The sequence below is a fragment of the Triturus cristatus genome, chromosome 7, assembly GCF_964204655.1.
Source record: "Triturus cristatus chromosome 7, aTriCri1.1, whole genome shotgun sequence".
Taxonomy (NCBI): domain Eukaryota; kingdom Metazoa; phylum Chordata; class Amphibia; order Caudata; family Salamandridae; genus Triturus; species Triturus cristatus.
Window position 1 is genome coordinate 278,780,771 of NC_140590.1, and position 20,257 is coordinate 278,801,027.

General features: G+C 46.0%; 1 protein-coding gene across 9 annotated transcripts in view; it reads right to left on the minus strand.

Moving 5' to 3' along the window:
* PPFIA3 (PPFI scaffold protein A3) overlaps nt 1–20,257 on the minus strand; it is a 966,668-nt gene that overhangs the window by 360,171 nt on the left and 586,240 nt on the right. For all 9 annotated transcript variants that reach the window (XM_085616258.1, XM_085616264.1, XM_085616259.1 and 6 more), the window contains 2 exons: nt 20,098–20,191; nt 19,737–19,818 (listed from right to left, as the gene is read on the minus strand). In XM_085616258.1, the coding sequence (XP_085472384.1) occupies nt 19,737–19,818; nt 20,098–20,191 (176 nt within the window). The remainder of the gene's footprint in view (nt 1–19,736; nt 19,819–20,097; nt 20,192–20,257) is intronic.

The following is a 20,257-nucleotide window of genomic DNA, read 5'->3' on the forward strand; positions in this document are numbered from 1 at the left end:
CTGGATTGGGGAAGAGGACCGACCGAAGGACTGACCTGCTGCACCAAGGACCCAGTGAAGAAAGGCTGCATCCACAAAGACTGCACCTATTGAAACTAGTTGCTAGCAAAAGAGAAGGGACTGCGCCTGCTGTATCCCACTTGTGGAGAAGTCGACTCCTGATCCCAGGCAAAGCTAGAAAATCAGAAGATCAGTTGGCTGTTCGCAGTACAGGGCCACAAAAGCTGCAGTGCCTTCTGGGGCCAGTTGGTAGACCAGATATTTGAATCGCCGTCATGCAGCACCAAGGACCAAGACCAGGCACTCAAAGTTGCACCAAATCTGCTGGACCTGGGAGAGTGATCTGAGTGGTGCTTGCCTGCCCAGAAGGCAAGTTATCGCCCAGGAAAGGAATCCACTGTGACCAGGATACCGGGCAATTGGTAGACCAATTGAAACTGAGTTTCTGCCAGGCTCATGAGTACCTAAAGGGACGTCGAACCCAGTGTCCAGGACCGCCTCAGCAAGCCTGTGGACCGCAGAGTAGCCACAGGAAGACCCCCATCGACCTCATTACATCCACAGCATCCTTGAGCATCTTCAGCATCCTATATTTCTTGCATCTGGACCACTTCCATAGGAGTCCTATAGCAGGGCAAGGAGATAATAGTGATCAGAACTCGTTGAAGACTGCTTCATCTCTAGAGGTAATTGTTTCGGAGGGTCTTGCTGGTCCCCCTGACTAGCTCCCTGCTGGAGTTGCTCACCCAAAGTAACTCTACATATTCGCACTGATACTTACCCATATTTTTCTTGAATAAGTTTCTGTCAAATGTGTTGAATTAGCCAATGGTTGGTCGCAGTTAAGTAAAAAGTGCATATTTACTGTACCTTCTAAAATCTATCTCTGGAGCTCTCTGGTGGATCTTTTTTGTTTTGGTGTCAAAAAATACATAAAACTACAATCTATGTTTATAAATTGGTGTAGGATTATATGAGTGTATTGCGTATTTCTTCTGCAATTGTTTTGGTGCTGTTTAAATGCTTTATTTATTTAAGGTTTTATATAGCACTAGCTAGACCCGGCGGTATCAGAGCGCTTTAAAGTATCGAGAGCAAGGCAATAAACTGTCACTGAGCATATGTCGTGCAACAATCATCAGTTCAAGTATACATAACATATATACACAGGAATAAAATAGGCCACGCAGGAAGAGTAAACAAAAATCTATACACAGAAAAATGTTTTGCCATGAGGGTGGATTGCTGAGATTGGGATCAGTTCTAAACAGTAGAGTTCAAAGAGCGAAAGACATCCAAGATAATAAAGGGAAAACACAAAGAAAAGAAAAACACCCAACTGATCAACAGAGGCTGAAATGAGCAAGAGAGCCTATTTGAACCAAGTTTTGTTTGCTCATAAGTTCCAGTATTTGTTGAGGAGGTGGCATTTCAGGTCTCTTTTGAAGCCGGGGAAGGAGGGGTTGCATCGTAGGTTCTTTGGGAGGGAGTTCCAAATGCTGGGAGCATTACCTGAGAAAGAGCGGGCCTGGGTTGTTTTCCTTTTTATTTTGGGAGGAACGAGAAGTGTGGTGGAGCTTCTCAGCTGTCTGGTTCTTCCTGCTTTTGTGAGTTTGTTTTCTAAATAGTCCAGGAAGTGAGAGTGGAGTGCTTTGTGGGTGATGTAGGCAGTCTTGTAGATGCATCTTCCTTTGATGGGAAGCCAGTCTAGGGACTTGAGGGCAGGCGTGATGTATTTATACCCTTTGATGTCCCTTATGAGCCGTGCAGCTATGTTTAGTACTGATCTGAGGGGGGGGGTGAGGTGAGTTTTCGGGGTCCCCGTGAGAATAGCATTCCCATAGTCAAGTTTGGAGAGGACCAGAGACTGAACAACCCATTTGAAATCATCCGAGGGAATGAATGGTTTAAAAAATGTTTAGGTGTTTTAGTGTGTAAAGTGCTCCTTTTGCTGAGGATTTTATGTGATCCTTCATTGACAAGTTTTTGTCCAGGGTGAAGCCTAAGGATTTAGCCGAGTTAGATAGAGTGAGTGAACAATTCAGGGCCTTAAGGTTGCGGATCCAGTCTTGTATTGGAAGGCGGTTCCTTTTGGGGGAGAACAGAATAACTTCTGTTTTGCTGTGGTTTAATTTTAGATGGTTAGAGTTAAACCAAGACTGTATCTTAATCAGTGTGACGTTGAGATGTAAGCTGTCACTGAGTGATTTGATTTTGTAGTAGAGTTGTGTGTCATCTGCTTAGAGGTGGTATTTGATCCCTGCTTGTTTCATGGTGATAGTGAGGGGTTCCATGAAGAGGTTGTTCCTTTGTGTAAGCCTGAATGTTCAGAGCCACAGCTACCCAGGGTGAAGATAAGATTTTGACAAAAGAAAACCACTGGTCTTAAAGGCATTGGTAAGTGTATTACACAGTGAAGTTGCACAGCCACACCATATAATAGACCCTATTTCCTCACAGGAGCACAGTCTATAAGCAAGAATAGTTGCAATGAGATTGTGAGGCATATTATTAGATGATCTTTGAGAACCGTTTAGAAGCTAAAGGATGGGGTGAGTTTTATATGAGTTGGCAAGGTAGTGGGGATGAATAGGAGTTGGAGCATAATCACAGCCTGCTGAGTGGAGCCAGTGGGGCAGGTTCAAACCTACCCAAGCCCAGGAAGGTCCCCAAGTCACACAGTCTGGCTGGCTCTGGACTTGGAGTCTCCTCCAAGCTCTCGGCCATAGCTCTGGCCGAGAGAATGTTGGACCTAGAGAAAAAGAGGGCCAGGCTTGGATTGGAGACCATAGAAGATGGTGGCAGCAGATCTGGAGGTGCTGATAGGGGTGCCGCTGGTGTAAGGCTGCCCAAAGGGGTTGCCCCTAGTTATGTTCCAGGGGATGACATTGACAAGTGGCTGGCCTCATATGAGAGAGCTCTCAAGATGAGGAAGGAGGGGACCCAACACCTCTGTGGGAGATAGTCCCAGGGGTTAGTAGATATAGGCTTGTCACACTAGAGGAGGATGTAACTGAATCCTACACCCAGATGAAGGCAGCCTATGAAGAGCTTTTTGGGTTAACTACTGAAGAGTATACGCTAAAGCTTAGATCCCTTCAGAACGGTAAAACACAAACATGGGTGGACTATGTTAGTATCTCAGTTGAGGCACTAGATGGGTGGATTAAAGGCAACAAAGTGGATACATTTGAAGCGCTCTATACTTTGTTGGTTAAGGAGCACATTTTAACAAATTGCCTTTCAGAGACATTGCACCAGCATCTGTTGGACTCTAAGCTGTCTAGCCCCAGAGAACTGGTCAGGATAGCTGATGAGTGGGTAAGAATCAGGGTACCTAAAAAGACCCTGGGTGGTGGCCAGCAGAAAAGTGGCCAGGCCCCCTCTCAGGGAGAGAGGAGGGAAAGGATAAAAAGAAAGAGTGACCAAAAGTAGCTGGGGGAGGGGGCATGAGGCGAGGGAAATAGCACTGAGCCACATCCCAGTCAAAGGGGAAGGAGTATCAGGGGAAAATGTTCGACCCCTTGAAGGCAGGGGTGTGCTTGGACATTAACCAGCCAGGGCACAAAAGAGGGGATGCAATTTGCACCTAAAAGACACCCACTGGTGACCAGTCAAAAGGGTTGGCTAGTATAGGGATTGATGGGAGGTTGCCCCTAGAGATCCTAAAGAGTACACAGAGGTCACATTAGTTTCCCTGGCTGGGGAGAACATTGAGCCTTTGGCCCACTGTCCTCCTAGCACAGAGAAATGCGCCCTCCTAACGCAATATTGGGAGACTTTAGAGAGGGAATTCACAGAGGTCCTGGGATGGGAGGTCCTGCATAATCAACTGAACACACTCCTGGGGGTCACAGATGGGTTGGATGGGTCCAGAGCGGACGAGCTCTTCTTTAGCACGGCCATGGTAGTGGCCAAAAGAGATATAGCTGCCAACTGGCAAAGCCCTATCCCACCTAGTATAACGAAGTGGCGTAGGGGGGTGGACTGGTATGCGGCGCAGGAGAAACCTCTGTACGAAGCCAGAGAATGCCCGGCTAAACATCGCAAAGTTTGGGGCAAATGGTTGGGTCAGATAGAAAAAGCATGCTTTACTCCATTGACTCTGTATACTGTAAGTGGCCTCAAGAGGTTATGGACTGCAAAGTGTACTAAACTCCGGGGACATAATGTGGCTGCGACCTATCATTGCTGTGATGTGCTGTGTTTTAATTTTTCACTGGTGTTCTCTTGCATAAAAACCAATAAAATTGGATATCAAAAAAGATATCAACCCCCAAACCTTCCCAGGACATATCTGAGCAAGCTATGTGAATTAATGAAGGTCTAATTTATTTGTAACTTATCCCTCCTCAACACTGAAAGCTACCACAAACCACCCTTTCAACACATGGTCACCAAAATTGATCCTTAATTCTTTCCTTGTTCTTGACAATACCAAAGTGTCCCTCATGACTGATTCTGAGAATTACATGCATCAAAATCAAAGGAGTTGAATCCTTCCACTTCCCAAGAGGAAACTAGAATGATCAGTTAGTCTTTTTTGATATCACAAACATTTTTCAACTCTTGGGTTTTTTCTCATCAGTTTATCCATCCCTCAAAATCTCCAAACTTCTACTTAAGTGTCATCCCAAGATAACTCTCGACTTACTCACCATTGAAATAGCAACAGGCTCATTCAAATGCACACTAGTAACTGCGTATTCCTCTCAATCATTTGGTGTACACTCTCTTAACTGCACACGTGCTCTGCTTGAAAGATCAGCTAACCTTTTCTCAATGACAGGAACATATTCTACTTTGCAGTTGTAATCAGTCTCTGGGACATCCTAGAAATCTGGGCAGACACTTTCAAACGTCCACTCAGAGTCAAAATCTTGGTAAGTTTTTTATGGTTCGGTCAAAGGATGAACTCAGAACCACAAATATACTACCTAAAGTGCTCCAGTCCACAGATGCATGCTAGCCTTATTTTTTCAATGAAGGAGTAATGCTCTTCCATAGGAGAAAGACAGCACAGAAGGAAAGGACACCGACTTCCACCCCATCCATTTCAATTTGGGATAAAACAGTTCCAAGACCTTTTCCATTGGTATTTGTGGCATTGGGTCAAATCCTTGAAGAGGCTTTGTGTTGGAGATATCCTCTTTAATTATAACTGCGTCTTCTTGCAGTTTATCATTCCACTCCAATTTGAAGATTTTTTTTAACAATTAGCTCAAAACTTACGTTTCAGTAGCAACATCCAATACACATTTTGAATAAAACCCTAAAGAAGGATCTCACATCATCCACTGCACGCTAGAGAAGAGTCATATCTGATTGTTTCTACCCATTCCATCTTGGGTACAGTGTTCCTTTCATCCACTTTATGGCCCAAGTAGGACACTGAGGGCCCGATTCACAGAACTAACTTAAGACAAAATCCTAAACTTACTACCATTTTGGTATTCACAGAAGTCACTTACTCCTTTTGGTATTCACAGAAGGCACTTACTAATTTCGGTATTCACAGAAGTTAGGAGTCCTAACTTTAGGACTCCTAAATGCCTTCTGTGAATACCGAAAGTCTTAAAGTTAGGATTTTCTCAGTTTAGGAGTAGTAAAGTTAGGAGTCCTAACTTTACTTACTCCTAAACTGAGAAAAATCTTAACTTTAAGAATATCAAAATGAGTAAGTGCCTTCTGTGAATACCAAAATGGTAGTAAGTTTAGGATTTTGTCTTAAGTTAGTTCTGTGAATTGGGCCCAGATATCTTAGTATATTTACATTTCTTAAACTCCACCGACCGTTAACTCTTGTTTGCATCACATTTAGCATCTTCCTCAAAGACATATTGCGTTCTTCTGTATTTTTTCCCCTGACAGGATGGCATCTTTAAAAAAACATGATAGCCTTGTGATTGCTGAACAACTGGTACAATTCTTTGGAATGCAGCGGTAACAGAGGCCAACATGAACAGCATGCAAATAAACTGATAGCACCCAAAAGAAGGGATAAATATAGTTATAGCCTTACTCTATTGATGTAAAGTGTAACTATGATACATTATAGTTAAATCTATGGTGGGAAACTGCCTTGCCGCTTTGGGGATGGCCAGAAGTTCATTAATTTTTAGCAATGAAAATTCATCCACAAATATATTTTTCATAAAAAAAACTTTTATCAATGTGCACTCAGATACTGCCATTGGCTTAACTTGCCAAAACCAAGAGGTAAGCCATTCTGTTGACTCCATAGCGTCAATGATTCCTGCTTTTTGCAATTTTTAATTTCTCTTGGATACCTTTACCTTGTGGGTAACTGGGTCTGCTCCTTCCTTAACGACAAGTTAATGCCACTTTTTCTACCCTTCTTGAAAGAGCAAGAGGACATTTTTTATATTTGTACGACTGAAATCCTATTTTCCACCGGTAAATGAAACTTTCTCTATGTTCTTTGGATCTTATATAATACCTGATGGCTGTTGGTCAAGGCACCCAAATATAGGGCCTCGTTTTGACTACATATAGTTTTCTAGACGCCTTCCTACCTTTAAATTCAAACGAGGGAGATTTGTACCCTATTAAGGGTATGTTTGGGGTTTCAAACACCTTCCAAATATGCACTTGTCCTGTCGATAATAGTGTCATGGGCCCAATTCCATCACAATGTTCAGGGTAACTCCTCAAATTTACAACCCACACATCTAGCTCCACATAATTTGCATTTCAAACTAGTTCCTAACATTTTTAAGATCACTTCAGAAGCATTAAAATTCAGAATTTTCCACTCTGCACTTCACAGTTGAAGATATACGTTTCCTTCTACACACTCTGGCAAAACGGCAAGCAGTCTCACAATTAGGACACTTATTTTAGTGTGGGACAGCATTTATCTTGAGCAAGGTGTTCTTTACTACCAAAGGTATAGCAACTTGCTCGTATATCCTTGGACTTTTAAAATTATGCTTGGTATTCCACAAGAAATATTTCTCTGCACCCCTTTTCTCAGGAAGAAAAGTCAACTTGCCCTTTTTTTTTTTTAAAGGCATTTTTCCCATGAAAAACCTTATTTATTCCTTGACTATTCAAAGCAGCCGAAGCATACCTTGTTGAATGATCAGCTTTTTAAACTAGAAATACAATGTGCTTTAAGGAGGAGTTAACACTGACCCGTAGTCTCCCCTAAATGTTGAAATTGGTTGAGTGCATTATAATTTGGTCCCGAACAAATTCATCATGTAATCCACCAAATTTAATGTGATAGCTAGTTTTTTTAAGGCAGCAATGTAGTCCTCTAAACGTGTACCTATGTATGGCAACACAAACAGAGAGCAGGAAAGTTACCCATAACATTTGTTAAGGCATCAGACTTCTCAGCAGTTCCTGGCATCTTCTCCATTAGATTGTACAATTTGAGGCCTTCTGAAGCCAGGGTTGGGCAAGGACAAAAAAATGCACTTGGGCACTAAGAGAGGTCCCTGCTAGAAAATCAGAAAGCTTAAAAAAGTGGCCCACATTTGCACGGTTAGGGTAGTTTTAAACTTTTAAAGATACGGTTTGAAGGTTCTTGCAAAGTATTGGAGATTTGTACATTTCTCCTTGCTGCAGGCAATTTATCTGGTAATCTCAGGGAAATCAAAAGTACGAATCGGCCCACAATACAACACAACAGGCCCATAAACAGGTAGAAAATTCACCCACACATTGACGAGTCAGACCAGCCCCTCAGGCGCTGCCAGATTGCCCTACAGTCCATTCCGACCATGTCTACACCAGAGGTGTACTAAAGAAGTGTCATTTTAAAAGGGAAAAAACCATCATCTTGACAGGTAAAAATACTGTTCCTTCCTGAGTGAGAAATAGTTGGCTCCCACCGGCACGTTTGAGGCTTCTCTCAGAATGGGTGTGTGACAATGCCGGAATCGGGCACAACTAAGCGGATCGCTGAGGAATGTGGTTTGCAACTGGTCATTAGGACACCTGCCCAGAAATTACACTTGCAATGATTTGACTCAAGGCACACTGTGTAGAAATCGAGTCACACGCCAAGATTCTCACTGAAGGGTCATGGTAGGCAAGTAGGCAGCTGTTGGTGCTCTGTTTAAAAACTAAGTAGAAAGCAGTATTTGCAGAATTTAAAGACTCTCCACTCTTTTTCTCTCTGACGTTCTGCTCATCGCCAAAATAATTGTGTGCCCAAGACTGTAGCAGGAGATAGGTTCATAGGACAACTAGAAGTTTGTTGGTGTGACCCCAAGAAAGTAGTTGCACTACAATGATTCCCAAAAACACCTGAAGCTCAGGTTAGAATCTATTATGAAAGATACAACTCTAGAATTGGAACTAGAACAAAAGTAGCATGTGCAATGGAAGTAAATGCTACAGACAGCCATGTTTAGCCATTGTCCTGAAAAGTGAGGCTAGAAGTAGCACACAATGTAGTGTGAAGCAGTCAGACTTCAAAGTTGTGATAGTTGTCAGGGAGACTTCTGCAGTTTCACCTGGTCTAGCGGTTTTGGAGGAGAGCTCGCAATTTTTGATTTGGGGAAAAAAAGTAGGAATTATTTTTTCTGTGTGTTTAATTTTAGCGTCATCCGTGCCATCCATTACTACATCTGTGTGTATTGTGCAGTGTATGTTCTGGGTGCTGTGTATGTATGTGTGTAAAGCTCGTGTAAAACAGTACTATCTCTATAAGTATGGAAGCATTGTGTACATGTGAGTTTGACAATCCTATGTAGGTGCATGTACATAAAGTATCATAAGATATGTAAGGAATATGTTACGTACCCTGTATCTGTTCGCAGCGTGTAGTGCTGTGCTGTAGAATCACATGCTTTGCATACAGCAGCTAGGATGTTTGCAACTTGTCTTTTTTGTCACAAGGGATATGACACTTCCCTTAGTTGGTAATGCACGTTGGCACTGGCTCCATTGTTAGAATTTTTTCTGCACAGCAGTTGAGTACAAAGGTGGAGCATTAGATAGGAAAGTTGGGCGACCATGAAAGAAATTATTTATTAAGAGTCAAAATTCGTACATGAAGGAATGTACATCTGCAACAACAGAAGAGTTCAGAAGAGAACGGGTGAGAGCATGTGAATCTACAGTTTCATATGGTCCAAATAGTTGCTTACAGTGTAAGTAACATATTCCGTTCATAGCCTGTGTGGCTGTAGACAGACTCTATAGCAGTATGTGAAGCAATAAGCGGTGGTTAGCCGGTGGATATTGGAGAAAACTGAAACAATTCTTAGCACAGCTTAAGCAACTCTAGTTTGCTGGTGTGCTACGATATTCACACAGTGGTGCTTGGTAAATGTGTGTGGATTCAACCTTGTAGCTGCATAAAAAATTTCTGCTATGGGGATATTTCTAAGGAATGCCATAGTGCCTCCTTTTTGCCAATGAATTTTGACTGGGCGGGGCAGGCAAACTTCTCTTTACTGTAGCAGATTTGGATACATTTTATTTATGGGTTTTGTATATTTATTTATTTATGGGTTTTGTATAGCGCCTGAATCACCCCATGAGGGGTATCTCTGCGCTTCGGACTGTGCTGCTCAGCGAGCTGACGAGCAATGTTAAAATAGGGAGGTCTTAAGAAGTTTCCTGAAGCGCATTTGACAATTCATCTGGCTACGCCTGCCTTTGATAGAGCGTGCCCTTTGCGAGATTTGGTAAAAACAACAAAAAGCTGCCGTCTTCTGCGAAAGGGTTTGGTCCTGTCAATATAATTCATGAGGGCACGCTTGTCGGCAAGGGTCTGAAAGCCCTTTCCACCACAAAGTCTGGCTGAGTGGAGAAGACTGGGAGCTCAGTGGTCTAATTGAGATGGAAGGGATATCACATTGGAAAGGAACTTAGGGTCAGTTCTGAGGACAATCCAGTTGAAAGGCTCTTTTAAAAAGTGAAAGCCCGAAGCTCGCCAACACAGCGTAAGGATGTTATAGCAACAAGGAGAGCAACCTTGCAGGAGAGTTATTATAAAGGGAATGAATGCAGAGGTTTAAAAGAAGGACCCATGAGTCTTTTAAGAGCAACGTTAAGGTTCCAGCTTAGCCTGGGTAGTCTACAACATTTGAGTCTTTCCATAAAAGCATTTTAGAAGAATTTTCCCTGGTCTGCATGGAGGCCGCAATAGCAGCCAAATGAAGGTAAATTGATGTCTAAGCTAGACTTTATTTTTGCAAACCGAGAAGGTAGCAGGCAACAACTTGAACTGTGGGTTTAGACAGGTTCAGGTGTATGGAAATACAGTACTGGACAAACTGTTTCCATTTGACCGCGTAACAAGGTTGCGTAGTGTGTCTGCAAGCTTCTTTGAGGATAGACATGAACTCCTGAGGGAGATTGAGCTAGCCAAATTCTAGGACCTCAGGATACAAATTACTACATTGAGCTACCTGGAGTTGGGGTGCCTGATTGTGCCTTGGTTTTGAGTGAGAAGGTTTGGCCTGTTGGGGAGCTTCTCATGGGGGATCACTGACATCTTGGGGAGAGTCGAGTACCAGCATTGTTTGGACCACGTGCAAGCAACTAGGATGAGAGTGGGAGATGTTTGCCAAAGCCTTCGGACCACATACATGAGGAGTGGGAGAGGAAGAAAAACGTAGACAAAGATTCCTGACCAACTTATCCTTAGAGCACTGCCTGTGGACCGTGAGTGTGAGAACCCAGAGGCAATATTTTGACATTTTTCAATTTGGGTGGTGGCAAAGAGGTCGATTTCAGGGGCCTGCCAACAGTTGGAGTATGGGAGTAGGACTTGTGGGTGGATTTCCCACTCGTGGACTCGTGGACTCGTTGCCGCATCCTTCTGAGCAGGTTTGCAGAGTTTCTGTCCACTCCCGGAAGGTAGTCTGACAGAATTTGTAGGTGATTGTGAAATACCCAATGCCAAATGCTTTGCACTAGTGCCGACAACTATGTTGAGCGTGTGCGGTCTTAGATGTGGAGATACTACATGGAGTTTATGTTTGTCTTTTTTCAGATCTACCTTGTGCTGAATTTCCTGAAGAAAGGGTTTGAGAAAAAACTGAATAACCAGGAGCTTGAGGTAATTGATGTGGAGGCCCCTCTGTTGTGGCAACGACATGTCCTGAATAGTCAGTTGTTGAATATGTGCTTTACATCTGGAGAGTGAGGTATCCGTGGTGATGGTCACCGACGGAACAGGGTCTGTGAAGGTCAGCCCTGTAAACAAATATTGTTGTTCCACCATTGCAGAGAGTGATGGGTGCTGGCCCGTATCAACACTAAATCCTCCCAGTGACCCATGGTGCCAATAGGTATGGTTGAAGCAGATGCATGTGCAGCCTGGCATAGGAGAATATAGCTATGCATGAGGCCATTATTCTGAAGAGGTGCATAACTGTTAGTTGATGATTTGGCTGAAAAAGAGGTAGTATCTTCTGCAATTCTTGTACTCTCGTTTGACTGGAGAGTTGGAGAGCAGAAGCAAGCCACTTATTGGAGGAGGTGGCTCCTTTAGCTGAGTCTCCTTTTCCCCTATCCCTGTGTCTCTGTATGCGTCTCTAAAATACTGCTGGTAGTATGGGTATTGATGCCTCTAAAATGAGGCGGAGGAGTCTGGGAAAGTAGTCATACTGCCTCCTCTTTGTTGTGATCTCTGAAACGACTCCATAAAAGTGGATGTCTGAAGGACACCTATAGTCTTGGTTGAGTCCATGTATTCTTTGAGCATCTGGTCAACCTGAGGCCCAAAAAAATGTTTGCCATCAAAAGGCAGGTTGACAGATGCTACTGTACCTCTGGTTTAAAGCCAATGACTCAGAGCGAGGAATAACGTCTGACCAGTATGCTATATTTAACTCACCTGGTGGTAGTGTCGGCCACGGCAAGGGCGCAGTAGACGGTGGCATTCGATAAGGTCTTTTCCTCTGTAACCAGCTCTCGTCCACACTGCCTATACTTATGCACCCTGTTATATTGGTAAAGCAGGCCAACCAAGTGGGCAATCCTATAATGTGTGGCTGATTGTATTGTCACTATTTTGCCTACTGCGCCCAGCTTTTTGCTCTCCTTGGCAGGAGGTGAAGCATCTCCTTTGCCCAGGGCGTTTGCAGGTTTACTCTCTGTATGGACTATGAGCAATTCTCAGGGTACATGGCCACAGATGTAGGGGGGATAATTGGGTCAAGATTTACTAAAGATTTGTCAACCTTAGGTGTAATGACCTTTGCTTTGACTGGCTCTCTGAAAGTCTCGGGCATCCCTTTAAGCAATGCAAGAATTTGAATAGAATTTTTGCTTCCCTGGTCTTTTGTGGCTTCTGTGGCAGCTTGGTGGAGATTCTGCCCATATGTGGCCGGATATAGAGATTCTTTTGGCGAGCATCGAACTACTCCTGCAGGAGTTGAATATGCTGCTCTAAATTGTCAGAGGTAGTCGTCAACTGAGTTTTCACCGCCAAAGGAGTCACTGGCCAATGGTGACTTTGGTGTGGAAGCCTTTGGCGCCAATGGTGTGTTTGTTACCGGTGGTGGCTTCAGGGTCTGCGGCGGCCTCGGTGCCAGTGTCTGCTTTGGTGCCGGTGTCTACTTCACTGATAGAGTTGAGGACCCTGTTGGATTCAAAAAAGGATGCGGCATACGCAGGGCCTTTGTGGCCAGAGAGGGGAGTTTCGGTCGGTGCCAATCATGGCCTGAAGGCAGTGGTAGCCTGGCAGGTTGTTGAGACTTTGAGCTTGATTCCCACTCCCAATGGCGTGGCGCTCTATGCTTTGCTCAATCCAATGAGCAAAACATAGAAGGCAGTTTATGAGATATGTGGAGTGCAGGGGCGTAGCTATGAACAGCACAGCAGGGGAAGTGGCACCAAGGTTCTGTGGTCAAAGGTGTAGGGGGTCCATTTAGTTCCCATGGACTACTGCCCAGAAGACCCTTGATACTAGACAGACTGAGAGGGGATACTCGCATAAATACAGAAAAATATCTTCACATACCAGGCTTTGATGAAAATATTACCTGTCTCTTCACCTTCTTTGGTGGTCGCTGTGTGGCCCTGGGTTGTGCATGGGTGCCAACCATACTCATGGACTAAGTCTTCCATGACTGGTGCTTTGGGAACTTGCTGCTGTTACACTTTGTATTCAGAGAGTAAACAGACTTTCAAGCTGGACTAGACTACCTGGGGCTCTGATGGGCCAGCCTCTTCCTCAACCTTGACATTGCGTTCCATGAATATGTTGCGGTGTTGGACTTCTGCTTCTGCATTCTCCCATTGGGCTCACCTCCGCTCATGTCGATACCAAAGCATCTTCTTGAACCAGAAGATAAGGTAGGCCTGGCACGTGGTGTCATCGTGCTCTGGGGCAAGGCAAAGATAGCAGACTTGACATTGGCTGGCACAGAGGAACTTTGAGTGGTGCTGGGGGCAGTATTGGAAGAGCATGCTTCCCAACAATGAGATGGCATTCTCGTCTGCTGGGTTCTGGAGATGATGGGTGCAAGGCCCTGGTCCTAGTTATCTGTGTTTGCTGATCAAAAAAAGAAGCAAGCTCAAGTATCCAGTTGAATTCTTCCATAGCACAGGATTCGAATGGTCCTAGTCTTAGGCACTTTTAGGTGCGGCCCACTGAGCCGAATCGGTACATGTCCTAACCTGATGATGGCGGTGAAAAAAACACAATCTTGACAATACGCACTACCAACTAAGGAAGTACTCACTATACCTTGTGACTCGAAAGGTGTATGCAAAGCCTTTGTATCTACAGCGACACATGACAAGAACATATATATTTTTATATGAATTATCAATATTCAAGAAATACATGCATTGACCAAAAAGGTTAACTGAATTTCGGTATTCTAATTTTGCTTTCCTGGGTAGGGTGAGGACCAGGGCACTATTTTTTGGGACAGATGGACAGAGCAATTCAGCTAACCAGTCAGGCAAACAGCCCGGAAGGAACATAAATAATTTTCTTGTAAAGGTGTACACCATATACTCTTCACTCCCAAAATTCCTTCTGGAGAATGTCTAAATTATTAGCTCCATATGATACGGGGATAGTATGAACAAATCTTCCGGGGCCTGTTTAGCGCACAGTCCACCACTGAAAAACATGTTACTTACCTTCGGTAATGATGTAACTGTAAGAAACATAGGTTAGTTATAGATTCCTTACCTTAGAATTACCCCCAGGCGTCAGACTGGATTAGGAAAGTATTTCATCAGCAGTACCCCTGCGCGTCGGAAGGTGGCTTCAGTCGACTCCGCGTTTGTCATCTGCGTTGTGGTCGCCGGGATGACGTTGCGGTAGCTACATAGACGCCGCACTCGCGCGTTGATGCCAGTTCTGTACACGACTTTCAACGCTAGATGCGCACAGCCATGCAAGACACTGACCACTGGTGCACAAAATTAGGGCCCTGAAAGGATGTCCTTAACCCTAGAAGTCAGATCACAGAACAGGAAGGATGGGTGGGGTGGTAAGGAATATATAACTAACCTATGTTTCCTGCAGATATAGCGTTACCGAAGGTAAGTAACTTATTCATCTAAAAGAAACAGTTAGTTATAGATACCTTACCTTTGAATAGATACCCCAGCAATACCAACTTCGGAGATGGGTCTGCGAACTAAGTTCACACCAGAAAGTCCTGGAGAACAGAACAGCCAAAGAAGCCGTCCCTCCAGACTTGGCTTTCCAGGCAGTAGTGTTTGGTGAACGTGTGCAGCGATGCTCACGTAGCTGCCTCACAGGACTTCCCGTCCCGAAGCAGTGGTGGCTGCCGTCGCCCTGGTGGAATGGGCGCGCAGTCCCACTTGAGGCTCCTTCTTTGCCAAAGAATAGTAAGCTTTGATGCACAGAACGACCCACCTGGAGATGGTCAGTTTGTGCACAACCCGATCTTTCTTAGCACCCACATAACCAACAAAGAGTTGGTCGTCCACCCGGAATAGTTTTGTGCGATCCACGTAGAAGGAAAGCGCACGTTTTGGATCCAGACGGTGAAGCCTATCTTCCTCTTTTGAAGGATGCGGAGGCGGAAAGAAGATGGGCAAAGTGATGGTTTGGCCAATGTGGAAAGAAGTAACTACCTAGGGAAGAAAGGAAGGTATAGTTCTTAGGACGACCTTGTCCGGATGGACAGCCAGAAAGGGAGGCTTGGAAGAAAGATCTTGTAGGCGGTTTTCAAAATGAGAAGCCTGAGAGGACAGTTTTGTAGTGGCTCAAAGGGAACGCACATAAGATAGGTAAGAAACAAGTTCAAGTCCCACTGGGGCATTACGAAGGGAACAGGAGAAAAAAGATGAGTAATGCCCCGAAGGAATCTATTTACAACAGGGAACTTGAAAAGATAAGGCTGATCAGGAAGCCTAAGGAAGGCTGAAATGGCCGAGAGGCAGCCCTTTAGAGTGCCCTGAGCAGTGCCCTGCTGTGCCAAGGAAAGGAGGAACAAGAGAACCTCAGAAAGAGGGGCGGAAAGGGGATCCACAGCCTTTGCTGTGCACCATGCCACAAATTTGTTCCATCGGCAGCCATATACCATCTTAGTAGAGGGACGCCTGGCTGCCAAGATAACATTGCAGACTTCGGGAGGCAGGTCAAACGACGTCAACTGCCACTGCGCAATCTCCACACAAGGAGGTGGAGGCTGGACAGGTTCGGGTGGAGGACCGTCCCCTGCTGCTGCGACAGAAGATCCTCCTGAAGAGGCAGTCGGATCGGAGGATCGATGGCCATGTTGAGCAGCTCGGGATACCAGACTCTTCGTGCCCAATCCGGAGCCACAAGAATGACTTGGCCCCGGTCGCGCTTGAGCTTCTTTAGCACTCTGGGCAGAAGTGGTATAGGCGGAAAGGCGTATAGATTACCGCAACTCCACTCGCGACGAAAAGCGTTGCCTAGCAAGTGCCGCCTTAGAAATTCCAACAAGCAGAACTGCTGACATTGCGCTTTCTGTTCGGTGGTGAATAGATCTAACCAAGGCTCTCCCCACTGCTGAAAGAGAACTTGCACCACCGCCATTCGTGATCCATCATGTACCTGTGGCAGAGATTGTCCATCCTGGCGTTCAGGGAACCTGCCAGGTGTTGAACCACCAGGGATATGCCCTGGTGTTGCAGCCATGTCCAGAGGCAGAGGGCCTCCTGACATAGGGCCCACGACTACACCCTGCCTTGTTTGCTGCAGTACCACATGGCGTGGGTGTTGTCCGTGAACACCTGCACCACTCTTCCCCGGACAGAGAGAAGGAATGCTTTGAGTGCAAGACGAATTGCCTGAAGCTCCAGAAGGTTGATGTGGAGCCCGGACTCCGCCGGAGACCAGAGGCCTCTGATCTCCGCCTCCCCCATGTGGCCGCCCCAGCCCAGAAGAGATGCATCGGTCACCACTGTGAAGTCTGGCTGAGGAATGGAGAGGGATCTGCCTTCAACCTAATCCTGGTTTGTTAGCCACCACTGCAATTGGTGTGCAGTGCCCTCTGAAATCTGGATGCGAGCGGACAGAATCCCCTGATGTTGTGCCCACTGGAACTTCAGGTCCCACTGCAGAGCCCGCATGTGTCATCTGGCATGGTCCATCAGCAGGATGCAGGAGGCCATCAGACCCGGCAGCCTGAGGGTCATCTTGACCGAAACCCGGGTTAGAGGCTGAAATATCGGAATCATAGCCCGAATAGCCCGGACTCGCTGTTCGGGAGGATAAACCCGAAACTGCGTTGTGTCCAGAACCGCTACGATAAAGAGGAGCTTCTGAGAGGGGGTCAGGTTTGACTTCGGCATGTTGATGGAGAACCCCATTGAATGCAGGAGGTCAGCCGTAGTCTGGAGGTGGGAGATGACAGCCTGAGGCGAGCCCGCCTTCAACAGCCAGTCGTCAGGATAGGGAAAGACTGGAAACCCTGATCTGCACAGATGGGCTACGACCACAGCCATCACCCGAGGGGCGCTGGTAAGGCCAAAGGGGAGCACAGTAAACTGAAAGTGCTCGTGGCCTACCGTGAACCGTAGGTAACGCCGGTGGGCAGGCAGGACGGGGATGTGAAAGTAAGCGTCCTGCAAGTCCAACGCTACCATCCAGTCTCCAGGGTCGAGGGCAGACAAGACCTGAGCGAGCGTCAACATTTTGAACTTCTCCTTCCTGAGGAAGTGGTTGACGTTCCTGAGATCCAAGATAGGACGCAGGCCTTCGTCCTTCTTGGGCACCAGAAATTAGTGGGAAAAGCAACCATGACCTACTTCTGGGTCAGGAACGCGCTCAATGGCTCCCTTGGCGAAGAGTGCCCTCTGAAGAGCTCGCTGCCTGTTAAAGGACCTCTGTCAGGGGGTTAGTCCTGACTGCCACCGTAGGTAGCTCGAGGTGGAGAGCCTCGGCCGCCCTACGCAACACCACTGTGTACGACGCTCCCTGCTCCGTAGCCACGGTAGGAGGAGAGAACATGCCAAGGTCTGGTGAGGTATCCAGACCACTGCTTCCCCCAGTTCCTCTCTCCAGTCCTGTTCATAAATTAACTAGTTGGTTAAAGGGTCCCCAGACCCCTCCCAGTCCTCCTCACCCTCCTCTGGCTGCCAATCTGGTCTCAAAGAGCCAGGGTAGAACAGGGGCACAAAAGTACCTGTCAGCGTTGGATCCGGCATCTATGTGTCTACCTCGAGGTGGAGGCTGGGGTCGACATCGGCTGGGGACACAGCCGACACCAGTTGCGGACATGGTGCCGGTGGAATTGGCCCCGGGGGAGGCGTAACGAGGTCGACCAGCGCCAATCTGGATCCTGCTTCTTCGACTTCTTCTTCTGCTCAGAGTTACCTGACCCCGAGTACGCAGACTTAGACAAAGAATGATGTTGGCTCCGCAACCGGTCCCTCGAACTCCTTCGCGACCGGGACCTTGAGCGATGCAGAGCCGACTGCCGGTACTCAAGTAGCTTTTGGGACCGCTCCCACAAAGACTTCCGGGCCATGGTCTGGCAGTCGGAGCACAACTTGGGGTCGTGGTTGCGCTCCAGGCAGTAGAGGCACACGTGGTGCGGGTCCGTCACCGACATCAGTCGGTTACAGGAACCGCAGGCCTTGAAGCCGGGCATCCCTCGTGCACCAGGAGTGGATGGACTCAAAAAACAACAAAATCGACAAAAGTTGAGAAAAAGTTCCGTCAAAAATCTGCGTTTGCTGGTGCGGAAAAAGAAAGAACTGACGTAGGTGTGCTAGGGCGGCGTCTACATAGCTATCATGACATCATACCGGCGACCACGGCGTCAATGACGAACGCAGAGTTTGACCAACGCCACCTTCCGACGTGCAGGGGTACAGCTAACGAAATTTTCCGGATCCAGTCTGACGTCTGGGGTAATTCTAAAGTAAGGAATCTACAACTAACTGTTTCTTTCAGATGATAGTAGCGATTTCCATATAGTGAGCACATAGAAGGCAGTTTGTGGGATATGTGGAGTGCAGGGGCATAGCTATCAACAGTACAGCAGGGGCAGTGGCACAGAGGTTGTGAGGTCTGAATAGTCCAATTTCATCCTTCCTGGTTATATTGTTTTGGGTAGCAAAGGTTTAGGGGGTCCATTTAGTTCCCATGGACTATTGCCCAGAAGACCCGTGATACTAGACTGACCAAGACGAGCGAATCCCATAAATACAGAAAAATAACTTGACGTACCAGGTTTTGGTGATAATATTGCTTGTCTCTTCACATTCTTTCAACCCCCATTGTCATCCGAGGACTTACAGGCACATGCACCAACGATTTTTGCGAGCGCAAACGGTGCGATTCACAAAAATCATCCATTTGCGCCCGCAAAAAGGGCTTTTGCGATTCATCCAGGTGTAAGGCACTTACAATTCCTTAAATTGCGATTGCATTTAAGGAATTGCAATTTGCAATTCCTTAAATGCAATGCATGCACCCCTTAGAAATAGCAAATTCGCTATTTGGGGGTCACAAAATACAGAGAAATTACTCTGCTCTGTATTTTGCAAAAACCTTGAAAAATGCACTAAAGTGCATTTTTCAAGGTTTCAGGTTACACACACACACATGCCCTTGGGGGATGTGTGTGCGCAACATGGGTGCACATCACAATTTCAGGGGTGCAACAGGGTGTCATTTTGACACCTGTGCACTCTTGAAACTGCATACGCAATTTGCGAGTACCTGTTGGTACTTGCAAATTGGGCATGCAATTTACCATTCATTCCTATGGGCCTATAGGCCCATAGGAATGAATGGGAAGTCATCCCTTAATTGAGAATTGCAATTTGTGAGTCGCAATTAAGGAATGTTTAGAAATCGCTATTCTAATAGCGATTTCTACATGCTTGGCTTTTGAGAGTCCCCAATTGCGATTCCTTAATAATCGCAATTAAGGACTCGCAAAAGACTACTTTGATGCATGTGCCCCTTAGAGAGTTTACTAAAAAATGTAAACTGTTTCAGCATCACTGGAATTAACTATTTTTTATATGCTTTAACATAATCAACAAGTCTACCAATACCTACCTTTATAACACTACCATCATTTTAAGGAATGGGAAGGATGTCACCATGACGTGCCTTCAAAAAAAGAAGGGAATAATGGCTGCATATGAATGGATTAAATAAAAAAGTTAATGCGATTAGATTCCTTCTAGTCAAGATATATCTGCTGAACTGTCCTGCCACTCGATGTCGCCATTGTCCGAGCTATTGTTGAGGTCCGCTACTTCAGCAAATGGTAGCTCTCTTTCGCATACAAACAAAAACTCCCTTTAGTAAATGGGTTTTGTACCTCGAGCCAGGACACAACGGTGGGGCCGTCCCAGGCGGCGAAGGGCAGGCCCTGCCTGCAGGCCTCCTCCAGGAGCTCATGCCTGCGAAGAGAACAGGGCGACGGGTCATTCCAGCCTCCAAATAGTAGCACATATGCAGACAAATACATAACAAGTACAGCACCTCCAGGGCACAGATCCCTTACTCAACGATGAAAGACTAAAGCAAGCAGAAAGGCATGTCTTGTCTACTCCGGGAGCTAGGACATTATTACGCCTTTGACCCTGCTTCTCTATTTTACTCTATGTTCACACCTTAGGTCTGGACGCTAGTCCTCCTTTACCTCCCAGGATTACAAGAATAGCACTCCATCCTCTTACTTCTTTTTGCTCCTCCGGTCCTTGTCCACTGGTCCTGCCAGCTTGGTGAGCCCCAGGGGGTCTGCTGGTGAGGTCTCATCTGAAGGGGTCCCAGCTGAGAGAAAGTGCAAAAAAGAAATTAAAGTGCAAACTTGAGCATGACTCTTTGTGCAGAGAATGA